The sequence below is a fragment of the Chiloscyllium plagiosum genome, chromosome 14 (assembly GCF_004010195.1).
Source record: "Chiloscyllium plagiosum isolate BGI_BamShark_2017 chromosome 14, ASM401019v2, whole genome shotgun sequence".
NCBI lineage: Eukaryota > Metazoa > Chordata > Chondrichthyes > Orectolobiformes > Hemiscylliidae > Chiloscyllium > Chiloscyllium plagiosum.
The window spans coordinates 71,866,370-71,881,905 of NC_057723.1; the positions used below are offsets into that span (position 1 = coordinate 71,866,370).

General features: G+C 44.1%; 1 protein-coding gene across 1 annotated transcript in view; it reads left to right on the forward strand.

Annotated features, from left to right (window-relative positions):
- LOC122556798 (dedicator of cytokinesis protein 2-like) overlaps positions 1-15,536 on the forward strand; it is a 727,415-nt gene that overhangs the window by 197,875 nt on the left and 514,004 nt on the right. Inside the window, exons 19-20 of the mRNA XM_043703987.1 lie at positions 3,359-3,456; positions 8,388-8,477. Coding sequence (XP_043559922.1) covers positions 3,359-3,456; positions 8,388-8,477 — 188 coding nt within the window. The remainder of the gene's footprint in view (positions 1-3,358; positions 3,457-8,387; positions 8,478-15,536) is intronic.

Here is a 15,536-nt window from a genome sequence, read left to right on the forward strand (position 1 = left end):
CACCTTTAGAAAACTTCGGCCGAAGGTTGTCTGCTCCCTGGTCCGCCAACGTTGCCAACTTGCCGTTGTCTCTTTTCCTTCCCGCGTCGGGGTCACCAAATGTTAAGACGGACCCGGAGGGTCCCGTCTTTGCGTGTTCTTTTGGAAGGAGAGACTCACACTGGCAACTATGGTTAGACGCAGACAGCCGTTTATTCACAGAAACTGGTACAATGAATCTACAAGCATGCATTCGTTGGAGAAGGTGTTCTCCCTTCTCGTTCAAACTTGACACAATTATATTTCGCGCTGCCTGGAGTCCCCGGTCAGTTTGCCTTCCCCATTGGTCCATTCATCTGCGCGCGCTGGGGATCCATCCTCCTATTGGCCGCATCGAAGTGCCTGTCCAGCTCCTGCTGTGTTTGACAATGGCTCAGCCATCCCCGGGAGCGGTTCCGATCCCGTATTCAATAGTTCATTGTTTCAAGGAATTACTATGCGTCTGACAGGCTAGCCATTTTCAATAGTTTTAGTTTAACTAAATTGTCAATTACACTTATCAACATTAGACTTAAATAGAGCCATTCACACTCAATAGTTACAGGTTCTGATAGAGCAATTCACACTTGTCTAACAGTTACAGATTCTGATCCGTTTCTTTATTAATCCCGAGTTTCGATGGGGCAACTGATACTGGCTGGTATTTACAGGCTCCAAGATTTAATTAACATTATGCATATCCCTTACAAGCTCCAGCAGTCATGCAGTCGCCTGCAGCAGCTCGCTTGGCTGCTGTTAACCATTTCAGGGCTGGAAGTGTCACCCTCCCTAGCCCTACATTAAACACCCCAGTGAAATCTCCCCAACAGTATCTACTCAAGTGACCTTCAATAGCCAGCTCAGACTCTCTCTCTTACGGCCTCTCTTCGAAACCAAAGGACAAAACAACCTCCTACAGCATCATCACATCAATCTTTTAGATTAGATTACTTACAGTGTGGAAACAGGCCCTTCGGCCCAACAAGTCCACACCGACCTGCCGAAGAATAACCCACCCAACCCATTCCCCTACATTTACCCCTTCAACTAACACTACGGGCAATTTAGCATGGCCAATTTGCCTAACCTGTACATTTTTTTGGACTGTGGGAAGAAACCGGAGCACCCGGAGGAAACCCACACAGACACGGGGAGAATGTGCAAACTCCACACAGTCAGTCGTCTGAGGCGGGAATTGAACCCAGGTCTCTGGCGCTGTGAGGCAACAGTGCTAACCACTGTGCCACTGAGCCGCCCACTTCTCAGTCAAATATCTTGTGCTCAAACTCCATCCCAGGAATTGAGCAGATCACCTTCATGCCATCATGAGCATGACAGAGTGTGATGCTGTAGGAGGAGATCCTCGAGGAGAAAGTGAGGTCTGCAGATGCTGGAGATCAAAGTTGAAACTTTATTGCTGGAACAGCACAGCAGGTCAGGCAGCATCTAGGGAACAGAAGATTCGACGTTTCGGGCACATGCTGCCTGACCTGCTGTGCTGTTCCAGCAATAAAGTTTCAACTGTAGGAGGAGATCCCTCAGCTGAGAATTTATACTGAACCTTCATCTACCTGTTCAGGTAACTGCAAATGATGTCATGGCAATATCTGAAAAAGAGCAGAGGTTCCTAAAGTCTGATCTTTATATTTTGCTCTCTTACAAATCAGCCACAGCAAATAAATGTAGGTTGTCTGCAATAATGTGGACCAATTGCCTCAATTAGGACCATAAGATGTGGGGACTAAAGTAGACCATTCGGCCCATCAAGTCTGCTTGCAATTCAATGAGGAGAAAGATTCCTGAAGAAGGGCCTGTGCCCGAAACGTCGAATCTCCTGTTCCCTGGATGCTGCCTGACCTGCTGTGCTGTTCCAGCAATAAAGTTTCAACCTTGCAATTCAATGAGACATGGATGATCTGATAATGCCCAAATCTACTTTCTGACTTGTCTTTGTTTCCCTTACGGATTAGAAATCTGTCTAACTCAACCTTAAATATATCCAGCCTTGACAGCCCTTCTTCATAAACACTTCCATGGACTCACTACCCTCTGATAGAAGAAACGTCTCCTCATTCCCCCTCCCCCATCCCCTGTCTCAAACAAGTGACCGCTTATTCTGAGATGATGCCTCTGGTCCTAGCCTCTCCCAAAAGAGTAAACCAACTCTCCACATCTACCCTGTCAAATCCCTTTAAGAATCCTGCATGTTTCAATCCCACAATCTTCTAAACTCCAACAAGTACAAGTCCAACTTACTCAGCTCGTAAGACAGTCCCTTCACAGCCAGCATCAGCAAGTGGACTCTCTCTGGATTGCTGACAATGCCAGTATATTTCTCCCCAGATGATGGGCCCAAAACTGCCCAAACAGTCTTCCAGTTGTTGTCCAAACAGTCCGGTGTGAGCTTTGGGTTAAATCTCCCTGTTTTTTATTGTAACTGACTGCGCTTAAAAGTAATTACTGGTGTGAAATGAGTGATGCAATGTGATTAAGTGCAACATGAATTGACTGAATTCTTTTGAAGAGTCTTGATGTATGATTCAAGAAGCCTTTCGCCCCCACGCTTGGCTGTTACACAAGAATATATTGAGTTCAACTAAGCTTACGTTATTGCAGAAAATGTTTTAGCCTTTGAGAATCCAGCTGATTTTCTTTAAAGTCATCCATGAATGTGGGCATCACTAATTGGGTAGTGCCCTAATTTCCCAGAGGGCATTGCTGTGCACATGTAGGCCAGACCAGGTAAGAATTTCCTTCCCTAATGGACGTTAGTGAACCAGATGGGATTTTGTTGACAATCAGCCAAAGTTTATTTCCCAGATTATTATTGAATTCAAATTCTACCATCTGCCATGGCAGGATTCAACCCTGGGTCCCCAGCATATTATTAGGATGTCTGGATTATCAGTCTAGCGATAATACCACTAGGCCACCACCTCTCCTTAATGTGCACTGTTTCTCATCCCCTAGAGGCTGCCTGACTTTGCCAAGTGTTTTCCAGCAATTTCTTTATCATGTCAGATTTATCAGCATCTAATCAGTGCTCCCCAAATGTTTTGTCACTGTCTTCCAGTGTTGAGGGAAAATCTTTTGTGACTCCTTATCTAGAACTGAAAAGTGAGGTCCTATTGGAGTGGAGACATACCTGTTGAAAAATTGGAGGTCCAATACCAGCCCATGTCAGGCCTACCTGCCTTGGATCTCTCAATCTGAAATGTTTTAGCTTGCAGTGTGGCTTGGATGTCCTGACATCCCACTTGGGGAAGCTCTAATCCACAGTGCTTTCCTTAGTGCTTCCGTTAAGGAGCGCAGATAATCACTGAGACTCTCTTTTCAACAGTTGGTTTGCTGGGCCTTCTGAAGTGGAGAACCAAGCCCGAGCTCTTGCAAGAAAACTTGGAGAAGCTGAAGATAGTTGATGGAGAAGAGGTTGTTAAGGTAAGGTCAATTGTAGCGATTGGTCTGTGCCATCCCCATCTCAGAACATCTCACAAACACAATGCAAGTTGTAAACACGCCATTTTTTTTCTGCCCTGATGCCATTTCCCCCCCCCCCCCCAACCCCTGATGGCCCTGTTCCTGGGAAATTCCTGGGGTATAATGTCCCTCACCGTCAGCAGAACTGAAATCTGAGGAAATATGAGGAACCCATATTGAACTTAATATAAAAGAATGAACTGCAGATGCTGAAGAGCACGGTGGCTCAGTGGTTAACACTGCTGCCTCACCTCCCCAGGGACCCAGGTTCAATTCCAGTCTTGGGCGACTGTCTGTGTGGAGTTTGCACATTCGCCCCACTTCTGCGTGGGTTTCCTCTGGATGCTCTGGTTTCCTCCCACAGTCCAAAGATGTGCAGGGTAGGTGAATTGGCCATAGTATTCAGGGATGCATAAGTTAGGTGCACTAGTCAGGGGAAACATAGGGTAGGGGAATGGGTCTGCATGGGTTACTTTTCAGAGGGTCGGTATGGACTTGTTGGGCCAAATGGCCTGTTTTCACACTGTAGGGAATCTATGATCTGAACTTGAAAAAAGCAGGAATTGCTGGAGAAACCTAGCAGGTCTGACTGTGTCTTTGGAGAGAGAAAGCAGAAGAAGGGTGACTGGGATTTTGTGTGTGAAGTTAATGCTCCTGTAGAAGTGGGAGGTGAACATCACATACAATCAGTGGAGACCCATCACTTTTTTGACTTAACCTGACTAATTTAGAGGTAGGAGTTGTTGCCAATAGCTTTTCCCTCTGGACGATATTTGAGATACTTCAGTAGCTACTTAAAGTCCTCATCCCTCTACCCCTCCTGATGTACCAATGATGGTAACACCATATGGCTAACCTGCTAGGAATGCCTGTGTCCTGGTAGAAGGGGGATAGAACATAGAACAGTACAGCACAGTACGGGCCCTTTAGCTCACAATGTTGTGCTAAGCATTTATCTTAATGTAGGGTCAACCTAACCAATACACCCCTCAATTTATTGCTTCCATGTGCTTGTCCAGCAATCACTTAAATGTCCCTAATGTCTCTGACTCTACTACCACCATTGGCAGTGCATTCCATGTACCCACTACTCTCTGTGTAAAGAACCAATCTCTGACATCTCCTCTATACCTTCCTCCAAGCACCTTAAAATTATGACCCCTCATGACAGTCATTTCTGCCCTGGGGAAAAATCTCTGACTATTTACTCTATCTACGCCTCTCATTACCTTGTACACCTCTATCAAGTCACCTCTCTTCCTCCTTCTCTCCAGTGTGAAAAGCCTGAGCTCACTTAACCTCTTTTCATAAGACAAGCCATCCAGTCCAGGCAGCATCCTGGTAAATCTCCTCTGCACCCTCTCTAAAGCAGTAACATCCTTCCTATAATGAGGTAACTAGAACTGGACACAATATTCCCATTGTGGTCTAACCAGGGCTTTATAGAGCTGCAGTAAAACCTCCTGGCTCATAAGCTCAATCCCTCTGCTAATGAAAGCCAAAACACAGTACACCTTCTTAACGACCCTACCAACTTGGGTGGCAACTTTGACGGATCCATGTACATGGAACCCAACATCCCGCTGTTCAATCACACGGCCAAGAATCTTGTCTTTAACCCTGTATTCGCCAAACAAATTCGACCTTCCAAAATGAATCACTTTACATTTATCCAGGGGATATCCCTCATCTGTGGGTAACTCAACAGGGAAATCTGTCAATAACAAGGGGCTTAGTTTAGAAAATCATGAGGGGCATCAATAGGATAAATAGACAAAGTCTCTTCCCTGGGGTGGGGGAGTCAAGAACTAGAGGGCATAGGTTTAGGGTGAGAGGGGAAAGATATGAAAGAGACCTTCGGAGAAACTTTCTTCATGCAGAGGATGGTACGTGTATGGAATGGGCTGCCAGAGGAAATGATGGAGGCTGGTACAATTGCAACATTTAAAAGGTACCTGGATGGGTATATGAATAGGAAGGGTTTGGAGGGATACGCGCCAGGTGCTGACAGGACTAGATTAGGTTAGGATATCAGATCGGCATAGATGAGTTGGACCGAAGGGCCTGTTTCCATGCTGGACATCTCTATGACCCTTTGACTCTATGAAGAGCCACACCGTGCCATTTAACAGACCCCCACCACCCCATCCCACCCCAAATTCCTCATTGCTGCCTCCCTGACGAACCCTGGTGTCTCTGTTTTCCTCCAGAGTCCCAGTACTGATCTCTGCTCTGGACTGATTGCAAATCCAGCAGTGGCCACTATTGTTGGTGGCACTGTGGTTAGTTGGCTGTTCCTGGAGGTGGGACATCTGACCTGAAAACAGTGAGGACCCCTTTTGCCAAGAGACTGATTCCTGTGAAATGCAGGTTGAACAAACTCAGAGTAACCAATGATTCAAGAAGGTACAAGAATCAAAGTGCAGATAGAGGTCTACATTGAGTCCATTGAGTCCACACGGCCCTCTGAAGAACATTGCACCTGGACCCACACCCACACCCACACCCTATCCCTAAGACCACATATTTATCTTGGCTAATCCACATAGCCTGCACATCCCTGGGCACTATGGGGCAAGGGCAAATCAACCTAACTGAAACAACTCCACAGAGGCCAGTATCCCATCGCCAAGTCCTCCTTTATTTATACTGGTCCAGCCTCCTCAAACCAAGCAGAATCTCTGGCACCCCTGTTCATAGATATCAGCCAGAGCTCCCTGATTGGAACAGGTTAATAGCCCCAATCAGGGAACTCTTATTCTGTGAGATCCACCCGGCTGACCTCATTACAATAGCTGCACTAACCTGTGCATCCTTGGACTGTGGGAGGAAACCGGAGCACATGGAGTAATCCCATGCAGACACACAAACTCCACACAGACAGTCACCCATCGCTGGGATTGAACTAGGTTCCTGGCACTGTGACGCAGCTGTGCTAACCATGGAAACACCGTGCTGCCCTATAATCTATTGATTTGTGAAAAATGCTCAAGGGATAAATAGTCACTTCCTCTGTCTTAGTCCCTGTCATTTCTCGGAGGCCTGAAGATTGATTTGATCATTTTTGCACTAAAATATTTGAATTATCCAATAATTAAAGTTAAGCCATGCAAGTGACAAGTAGGATTTCAGTGCTAAATCAAAATGAACAGATAATTTGAATTAAACAACTTTGAGTCAAAAATGTGCTGTAATATTACATGGCATGTTTATGGATTGTCAGGACATTTGAGATCAGACTAACTATGAACGCTAGAATTAAATGAAGCAAAGACAAAAAAAAGCTCAAGACTGAAAAATTACACTATTTTAAATGTTTGTAGTAATAAACACATCAGGCAGAAGTTCGTTTTCTGCCTGTCTCCTCAGAAACACAGATTAATACATCATTTTCTTTGCTTTAGACTTGGAACCTCATGTCTTTGGGTGGTGTCAGATTACATTGATCGATCAGTTTTCAAAAAAAGAGACTCACTTAATTTTTTCTGAATGCCTTATAAAGCTGCAAAATCTCTTAGTTCTTCATTGGAGCTGCAGGTTTCCCTAAGTTTGGAGTTAATTGATTCATTGGATAAACAGTTGGCTGAACCTTGGTGTGACCCAGCATGAACAGCCATTGTTCTCAGCTCTTGCTGAGATAGGGGAAGCATTGGGAGTGCACCACAGGAGAACTACTGTTCAGGAAATTGCAAAATATATACAAGGAAATTCAGCAGCCATGATTGTGTTAGAATCTTAATCCATGCTTGATTGGGCTGTGAAAACAGATTCAGTGATGACGTTCAAAACAGAACTGGATTTATAATTGAAAGGACAAGTATCTATAGGGCTGTGGGATAAAGCAGTGTAGAATGGAAGGAAATAAATTGTTCTTCAAAGACCTGGCACAGATATCTTGAGCTGAATGGCTGTATGATTCTATGAACTCTAATTGTTGTCAGCTGCAAATCAAATTATATTGTGGACCACAGATAGATTTGAGTTGATTGATTGTTGTCACATGTACCTAAGTACAGTGAAAAGTGTTGTTGTGTGAGCAGTACAGGCAGATCATAGCAAACAAGGACATACAGATCACGGGGTGCTTGGACACAGTGAGGCACACAAGGGTTCAGCTGCAAGGAAGGTGCACAAAGCAATATCAACATTAGATTTGAATTCAAAGAGGTCCGTTCAGCAGTCTAATAACAGCGGGGAGGAAGCTGTTAGTGAACCCATTGGTGTGTGTGTTTAAGCTTCTGTAACTTCTACCTGAGAAGAGATTGGAAGAGAGTATTACCGGAATGGGAGGGGTCTTTGACGTTGGCAGCCTTTCTGTGGCACAGAGAAGTATAGATGGGGTCCTATTGCTAATTGCAGTGCATCACATCCTGCAGCGTTTTCCATATAAATGAATGACCTTTATTCCAAAATTCCCAATATGTCTTTCCAGGACCAGAACTCCTGTACCTGGAACACTAGGCTTCATATTAGCCACTGGGTTTACTGCAATGTGATTGATTTAAAAAGCTCTCTATCCAAATTACATTTACTCTCAGGTTTTTCTGAATTGGAAACCAATGTGGAAACAGGGCCAAGGACAGGTTCATGGTCTGGAGGAGCACCTCAGACATGATATGATTGAACGGAGGAGTAGATCTGAGAGGCTGAACGTTCTGCTCCTGTGTCCGGTTTTAACTAGGTAACTCAGATCCTTCATGGAAGCCTACAATATATTGTGTTACCTGCACAGGATATTCATGCACTGTTGGGAAGCATCTATTACTTGAGTGGCTTCCCACTTTGGAAACTTTTGGAAATATGATGGGGCATTGCTCCAAGGGTGGTAGATACAAAGACTGTTCAATAACAAAGTAAATTAATATCTCATCTGTTACTGTGCTCAATTACAGTTCCTCCAGGACACTCTCGATGCGCTTTTCAACATCATGATGGAGCATTCCGACACAGAGAAATATGACATCCTCGTTTTTGATGCTTTGGTAAGGCATTTACACAGAACTGTTTTGTGTTGGTTCCACATGTCGTTCCACTCCTCCCTCACGAGATTGAAATGAAATGTTGGAAGGCTGACTAACAGATTGATTTCCACTGTGATGCCCTTTATATCTTTACATTAGTGAATGGGGGTGAATGGCTGCATAAACGTGTGGTGACGTGGATCCAGATTAAATCCAGTATAAGTATCCCTCAAGATGTTAACCCCAGAACCCAGTGTCAGAACTCTGGTCTTGACTTTCTGGGACTGCATGGAGCCTGATTTGAGCAATGATTTGGCACAGGTGAACATTAACACTGTACCAAAGGCTTAATACAACATGTTTGCAACTTGCACAATCCTGTACATAAAAAGCAGGACAATTCCAACCTGGCCAATTACCACCCCTTCAGTTGACTTTCGATCATCAGTAAAGTGTCGGAAGGTGTCATCAACAGTGCTGTCAAGCAGGACCTGCTCAGCAATAACTTGCTCAGTGACACCCAGTTTGGGTTCCGCCAGGGCCATTTTGCTCCTGACCTCATTACAGCTTTGGTTCAAACATGGACAAAAGAGCTGAATTCCAGGGGTGAGGTGAGAGTGACAGCTTTTGATGTCAAGGCCCCACTTGATTGAGTGTAGCATCAAAGAGCCTGAGCAAAACTAGAATCAATGGGTATTGGGGGCAAACTTTCTGATGGTCAGAGTTATACCTGGCACATAGGAACTTGGTTGTGGTTGTTGGAGGTCAGTTGTCTCAGCTCCAGGATATCTCTGCAGGAGTTCCTCAGGCCCAATCATTTTCAGCTGTTTCATCAATGACTTTCCCTCCATCATAAGGCCAGAAGTGGAGATGTTCATCAATAATTGCACAATGTTCAGCATCATTTGCAACTCCTCAGAGACTGAAGCAGTCTGTGTCCAAATGCAACAAGATCTGGAAAATATCCAGACTTGGGCTGACAAGTGACAAGTAACATTTGTGCCACACAAAAGCCAGGCTGTGATCATCTCCAATAAGAGACAATCTAACCACCATCTCTTGATGTTTAATGGTATTACCATCACTGAATCTCCCACTTTCAACATCCCGGGAGTTGTCATTGATCAGAAACTGAACTGGACTCACCACATGAACATACCTGATGAAGGGCTGATGCCCAAAGCATCGACTTTGCTGCTCCTCGGGTGTTAACTGACCTGATGTGCTTTTCCAAAAGCAGTTCAGATGCTAGGAATACTGTGTGAGTAACGCATTCCTGACTCCCTAAAACTTGTCCACCAGGAGTGTGACGGAATACTCCCCACTTGCCTGGATGAATGCAACCACAACAACACTCAAGAAGCTTGACACCACCCAGGACAAAGCAGCCCACTTGATTGGCACTACATCCACAAATATCCAATCGCTCCACCACCAACGCTCAGTAGCAGTAGTGTGTACTATCTACAAGATGCACTTCAAAATTCATCAAAGATCCTCAGACAGCACCTTCCAAACCCGTGACCACTTCTATCTTGAAAAACAAGGGCAGCAGACACATGGGAACATCACCACCTTCAAGTTCCCTTCCAAGCCACGGACTTGGAAATATATCGGTGCTCGTTCATTGTGGCCAGGATCAAAATCCTGGAATTCCCTCCCTAGTGACATTGTGGGTCAACCCACAGCAGGTGGACTGCAGTGGTTCAAGAAGTCAGCTCACCCCCACCTTCTCAAGGGGCAACTAGGGTTGGGCAATAAGTGCTGGCCCAGCCAGCGACACCCACATCCCACACAATGAGTGAAAAAAGAGAAATCAGCAAGGGCTAATATGTAGAACATAACAAAGAGCTTTGCCCTGAGGAGAGGCAATTTGAAGTGAATTGGCTTTATTGTCACAGGTACTCAAATGAATACAATGAAAAGTCACCACCTACAGCACCATCTTAGGTACAAAGGAACCTAAGTACAGTTTCTTCAGTTACAGATTAGTTCCAGTGTAACAATGTCACCAACATACAGTACTGTTTTATGTCGAGAGTATCTTGGTACAATGTTTAGTTATAGAATAGAAAAATAAAGAAAAAGGAGTTACATTACAGCTGCGCACATTTCATTTTTTCACATTCATTTTAACATTCAGAAAACCATGCTAAACCCTCACCCATCCAAACACCTTGTTCACCAGCAATCGAAAATGCAGTTATAAAACTCTCTGATAAATCCTTGGCTTTCATTCATTCTTAAAGGAACGGAATGCTAGTGAGAAATGTGGTTTTACTGTTACACCAACGTTGTCTTCAAGACTGCTCACAAATGTGGTTCTCAGCTTTTTCAATGGGGCAAGACCGTTGTCTCCATGATGGTGATGCACCATCGAGTCATAGAGTCATAGAGATGTACAGCATGGAAACAGACCCTTCGGTCCAACTTGTCCATGCCGACCCCAGATATCCTAACCTAATCTAATCCCACCTACCTGCATCCGGCCCATATCCCTCCAAACCCTTTCTATTCATATACCCATCCAGATGCTTTTTAAATGTTGCAATTGTACTAGCCTCCCCGATTTCCTCTGGCAATTTATTCCATACATGTACCATCCTCTGAGTGGTCTCTTTTATGTCTTTTCCCTCTCGCTCTAAACCTATGCCCTCTATTCTGGATTCCCCCACACCAGGGAAAAAAAAAGCTTTGTGTATTTATCCTATCCTTGGCCCTAAAGATTTTATAAACCTCTATAACATCGTGCCTTAGCCTCTGACACTCCAGGGAAAACAGTTTTGGGTAAAACTTCAATTAAATATTGGCTCTGGATGGTAAAGGGAAGTACTGTGATTTCTCATCCTGTGACATCTGAAAAAAGTTCCCATTATCTGCTCCCAAAGGGAAGAGTTGAAAAATAGACATTTATACCTTTGAAGGAAGCCTTGACTGAATGCATTGGAGAAGCTCAGATCTGGCCGTATCTGAGAAGAGTGTTAATGTTTCAACATAATTCTACAAATGAGTTTCTCCATCACTTTCTGCTTTGATTTTGGATTTCCAGTATCTGCAATACTTGATTATAAACATGATTGGCCATTAATTGCCTTCTGAAGTGAGCCAGCCAGACACTTGGTGAAATGAACACCCATTCTTAGGGACCACCTCGTTCTGTTCAATTGGTGACAACTTTGGAAGATTAAAGTTGCACACTGTGCTCTGTAAACACTGTAAGAGGCTAGCCAAAGCAGGCAGATGGACTAGAATTTCAGAATTGATGTTTGCACAAGGGGATAACTTACTTATCCTTTGTGGAGAGAACACCGACGTGTTATATTTTAGTCCCACTGTTGAGAAACGGACTTGTCTCTACAAATTGGATTAACTGAAACTGTTAGTGAAAAAGACATTGAAAGTGAAAATTATCCGGATAAACACTTCAAGAAGAAAATAGTTACTCTTTAACAAGCTCTCAGTAGTTTTTTTTCAAACTGGCCTCCTTGTACCCACTTATTTAATTGCTGTATGCTGTTTCTGTAACAAGTCTGGGGAGGACGGAGTTTGAAATATAATTAGTTACTACACAATTGTCAGCACAGAACCCAGGCATCCCCCTGGCTGCTGTCACTGGGCTGTTTGATGCTTTTATCACACATCAATGAAATGAATGTCTTTTGAATTCAGTAAATTATCAATTTGCTGTAAAATAAAGATAATTAGCACTCATGTAAAACTGAAAGGTCTTGTGATTGCAATTGTGCTTGGCCATGTAGTCATACAGTTCAATTAATTTGGCATAACATTTTTCTCGGTTACAGTAAAGCATAAGTATAAAAGCTTTATACGTTGGTGTAAATGTAGCTTCTGGTGTAGAATGAAGCTGCACCTGAGATGGAACAATCCAACTTTAATCCCTAACCTGGGCCCCTAATTAATACAAATCTATGCTAGAGGCAGTCTTGGGTTCTGCATGGTCACTCAGTTACATCAATGGATGCCACATCCCATTTAGACTCACATTCATCTGCACTGCCCAATATCAAACTCTACGATAACAACTGAGAGACTTTAATACATCCTCAATATCTCCTTCAATGAATCATAGTCAATACTATATCTTTTATATGTGTTTATTTGAAATCACAAACCTTTGGAGCACTGCTCCTTTGTCACCTGATGAAGGAGTAGTGTTCCAAAAGCTTGTGATTTCAAATAAACTTGTTGGACTATAACCTGGTGTTGTGCGATTTTTGACTTTGATTCCCCCCCAGTCCAACACTGGCACCTCCACATTATTCATATGTGCTGTCATACTCCAATCAGCGTTTGAGCTGTAGGGAGAGGCTGAATAGGCTGGGGCTGTTTTTCCTGGAGCATCGGAGGCTGAGGGGTGACCTTACTGAGGTTTATAATCAGACCCCAATCCTTACAGCCATTACACCGAAGATTCAATTTGTGAGGTGAGAGGGTTATGAGACTAGAACTAAACCATGACATTATTTCATGTCATATAAAGTGCAGGAGTTGCAATCGGACTCATTTCAATTAATCAGTATAATAACAGAGAAAATAAAGACTTTTTTTAGTACCTTTTTATGACTGCAGGCTTTCCCCGAGGCCCTTTCCAACCAAAGAAGCACATTTTGAAGTATTGTCACTGTGGTGATGAAGAAAACACTGCAAATAATTTGGCTACAACATGTTCCCTCAAACAGCAACTTGGTGATGTCTCTGTGAAGTTGATTGAGAGATAACTATGGACCAACAATTCAGGGATAACTGATCTATTCTTCATCAGAGTATTGGTGTGGAATCTTTTATGTCCATTTGGACAGTCTGGAATATGGGCACTCTGGAATCCTGGGATCTGCAGGCCACTGAACAACTTTGCTTTCATAAGAGGAAAAGGCAGAAATTCGGCCAGCATCATTCCTGTGGCATCTTGCGTGTGGAATTATTTAGTGTAGTTAATTGAGTTGGGAAATTCTAAAGAACTCTGGTAGGAATGAGTCTATGGTGCAAGACCTACCACTTACCGGAAAATTGAAAGTCCCATCCATGCAGTAGTTTTACACTTCAAAGCACGAAATCGAAAGAATGTTGATGCAGCAGTACAGAACTTCAGGGCTATTTGTGTCTGTGAAAAGGGCAATGCTGGGAGGATGATTGGATCATATCTCCAATTCCCTCAGCATGCATAAAGTCATAGAGATGTACGGCACGGAAACAGATCCTTTGGTCCAAGTTGTCCATGCCAACCAGATAATACAAATACACCTGTTGTTATGGTTCTGTTCGCCGAGCTGGGAATTTGTGTTGCAGACGTTTAGTCCCCTGTCTGGGTGACATCCTCAGTGCTTGGGAGCCTCCTGTGAAGCGCTTCTGTGATCTTTCCTCCGGCATTTGTAATGGTTTGAATCTGCCGCTTCCGGTTGTCAGTTCCAGCTCTCCGCTGCAGTGGTCGGTATATTGGGTCCAGGTCGATGTGCTTATTGATTGAATCTGTGGATGAGTGCCATGCCTCTAGGAATTCCCTGGCTGTTCTCTGTTTGGCTTGTCCTGTAATAGTAGTATAATAGTAGTAGTAGTAGTAGTATAATACTACTATTATAGGACAAGCCAAACAGAGAACAGCCAGGGAATTCTGAGAGGCATGGCACTTATCCACAGATTTAATCAATAAGCACATCGACCTGGACCCAATATACCAACCACTGCAACGGACGGCTGAAACTGACAACCGGAAGCGGCAGGGACAGGCCACTATAAATGCCGGAGGAAAGATCACAGAAGCACTTCACAGGAGGCTCCCAAGCACTGAGGATGTCACCTAGACAGGGGACGAAACGTCTGCAACACAAATTCCCAGCTCGGCGAACAGAACCACAACAACGAGCACCCGAGCTACAAATCTTCGCACAAACTTTGAACAAATACACCTAGATCTATTTGCCAGCATTTGGCCCATATTCCTCTAAACCCTTCCTATTCATGTATCCAACCATATGCCTTTTAAATGTTGTCATTGTACCAGCCTCTACCACCTCCTTTGGCAGCTTATTCCATATACGCACCAACCTCTGCATGAAAAAGTTTCCCCTTAGGTCCCTTTTACATCTTCTCTAATCTTCAAACTCTGTCCTCTAGTTTTGGATTCCCCTTCACTGGGGAAAAGATCTGATGAAGGGCTTATGCCCAAAATGCCGACTCTCCTGCTCCTTGGATGCTGCCTGACCTGCTGTGCTTTTCTAGTGCCATCCTTTTCGAATGGGGAGGAATCCCACCCTATCCATGCTCCTAATGATTTTATAAAGCTCTATAAGGTCACCCTTCAATCTCTGACTCTCCAGAGAAAATTGCCCCAGGCTATTCAGACACTCCCGATAGCTCAAACCCTCCAACCCTGGCAACATCCTTGTAACTCTTTTCTGAACTCTTTCAAGTTTCACAACATCTTTCCTACGGCAGGGAGACCAGAATTGCGTGCAGTATTCCCAAAGTTGGTAAAAACAATGACTGCAGATGCTGGAAACCAGATTCTGGATCAATGGTGCTGGAAGAGCACAGCAATTCAGGCAGCATCGAGGAGCTTCAGCCCGATGCTGCCTGAATTGCTGTATTCCCAAAGTTGCCTAACCAATGTCCTGTACAACCACAACATGACTTCCTAACTCCAATAATCAATACACTGACCAATAAAGTTAAGCGTACCAAATGCCTTCTTCACTACCCTGTCTACCTGCAATCCCACTTACAAGGAACTATACACCTGCACCTCAAGTTCTCTTGTTTGGCACCACTCCCCAGGGCTTTGTCATTAAGTGTATGACTCCTGCCCTAATTTTCTTTACCAAAATGCAGCACCTCACAATAACCTAAACTAAACTCCATTTGCCACTCCACGGCCCATTTGCCCATCTGATCAAGGCCCCATTGCACCCTGAGGTAACCTTCTTTGCTGTCCACTACACCTCCAATTTTGGTGTCATCTGCAAACTTACTAACCATGCCTCCTATATTCACATCCTAATCATTTATATAAATGACGAAAAGCAGTGAACCCAGCACCGATCCTTCCTAAGAATGCACTCCACT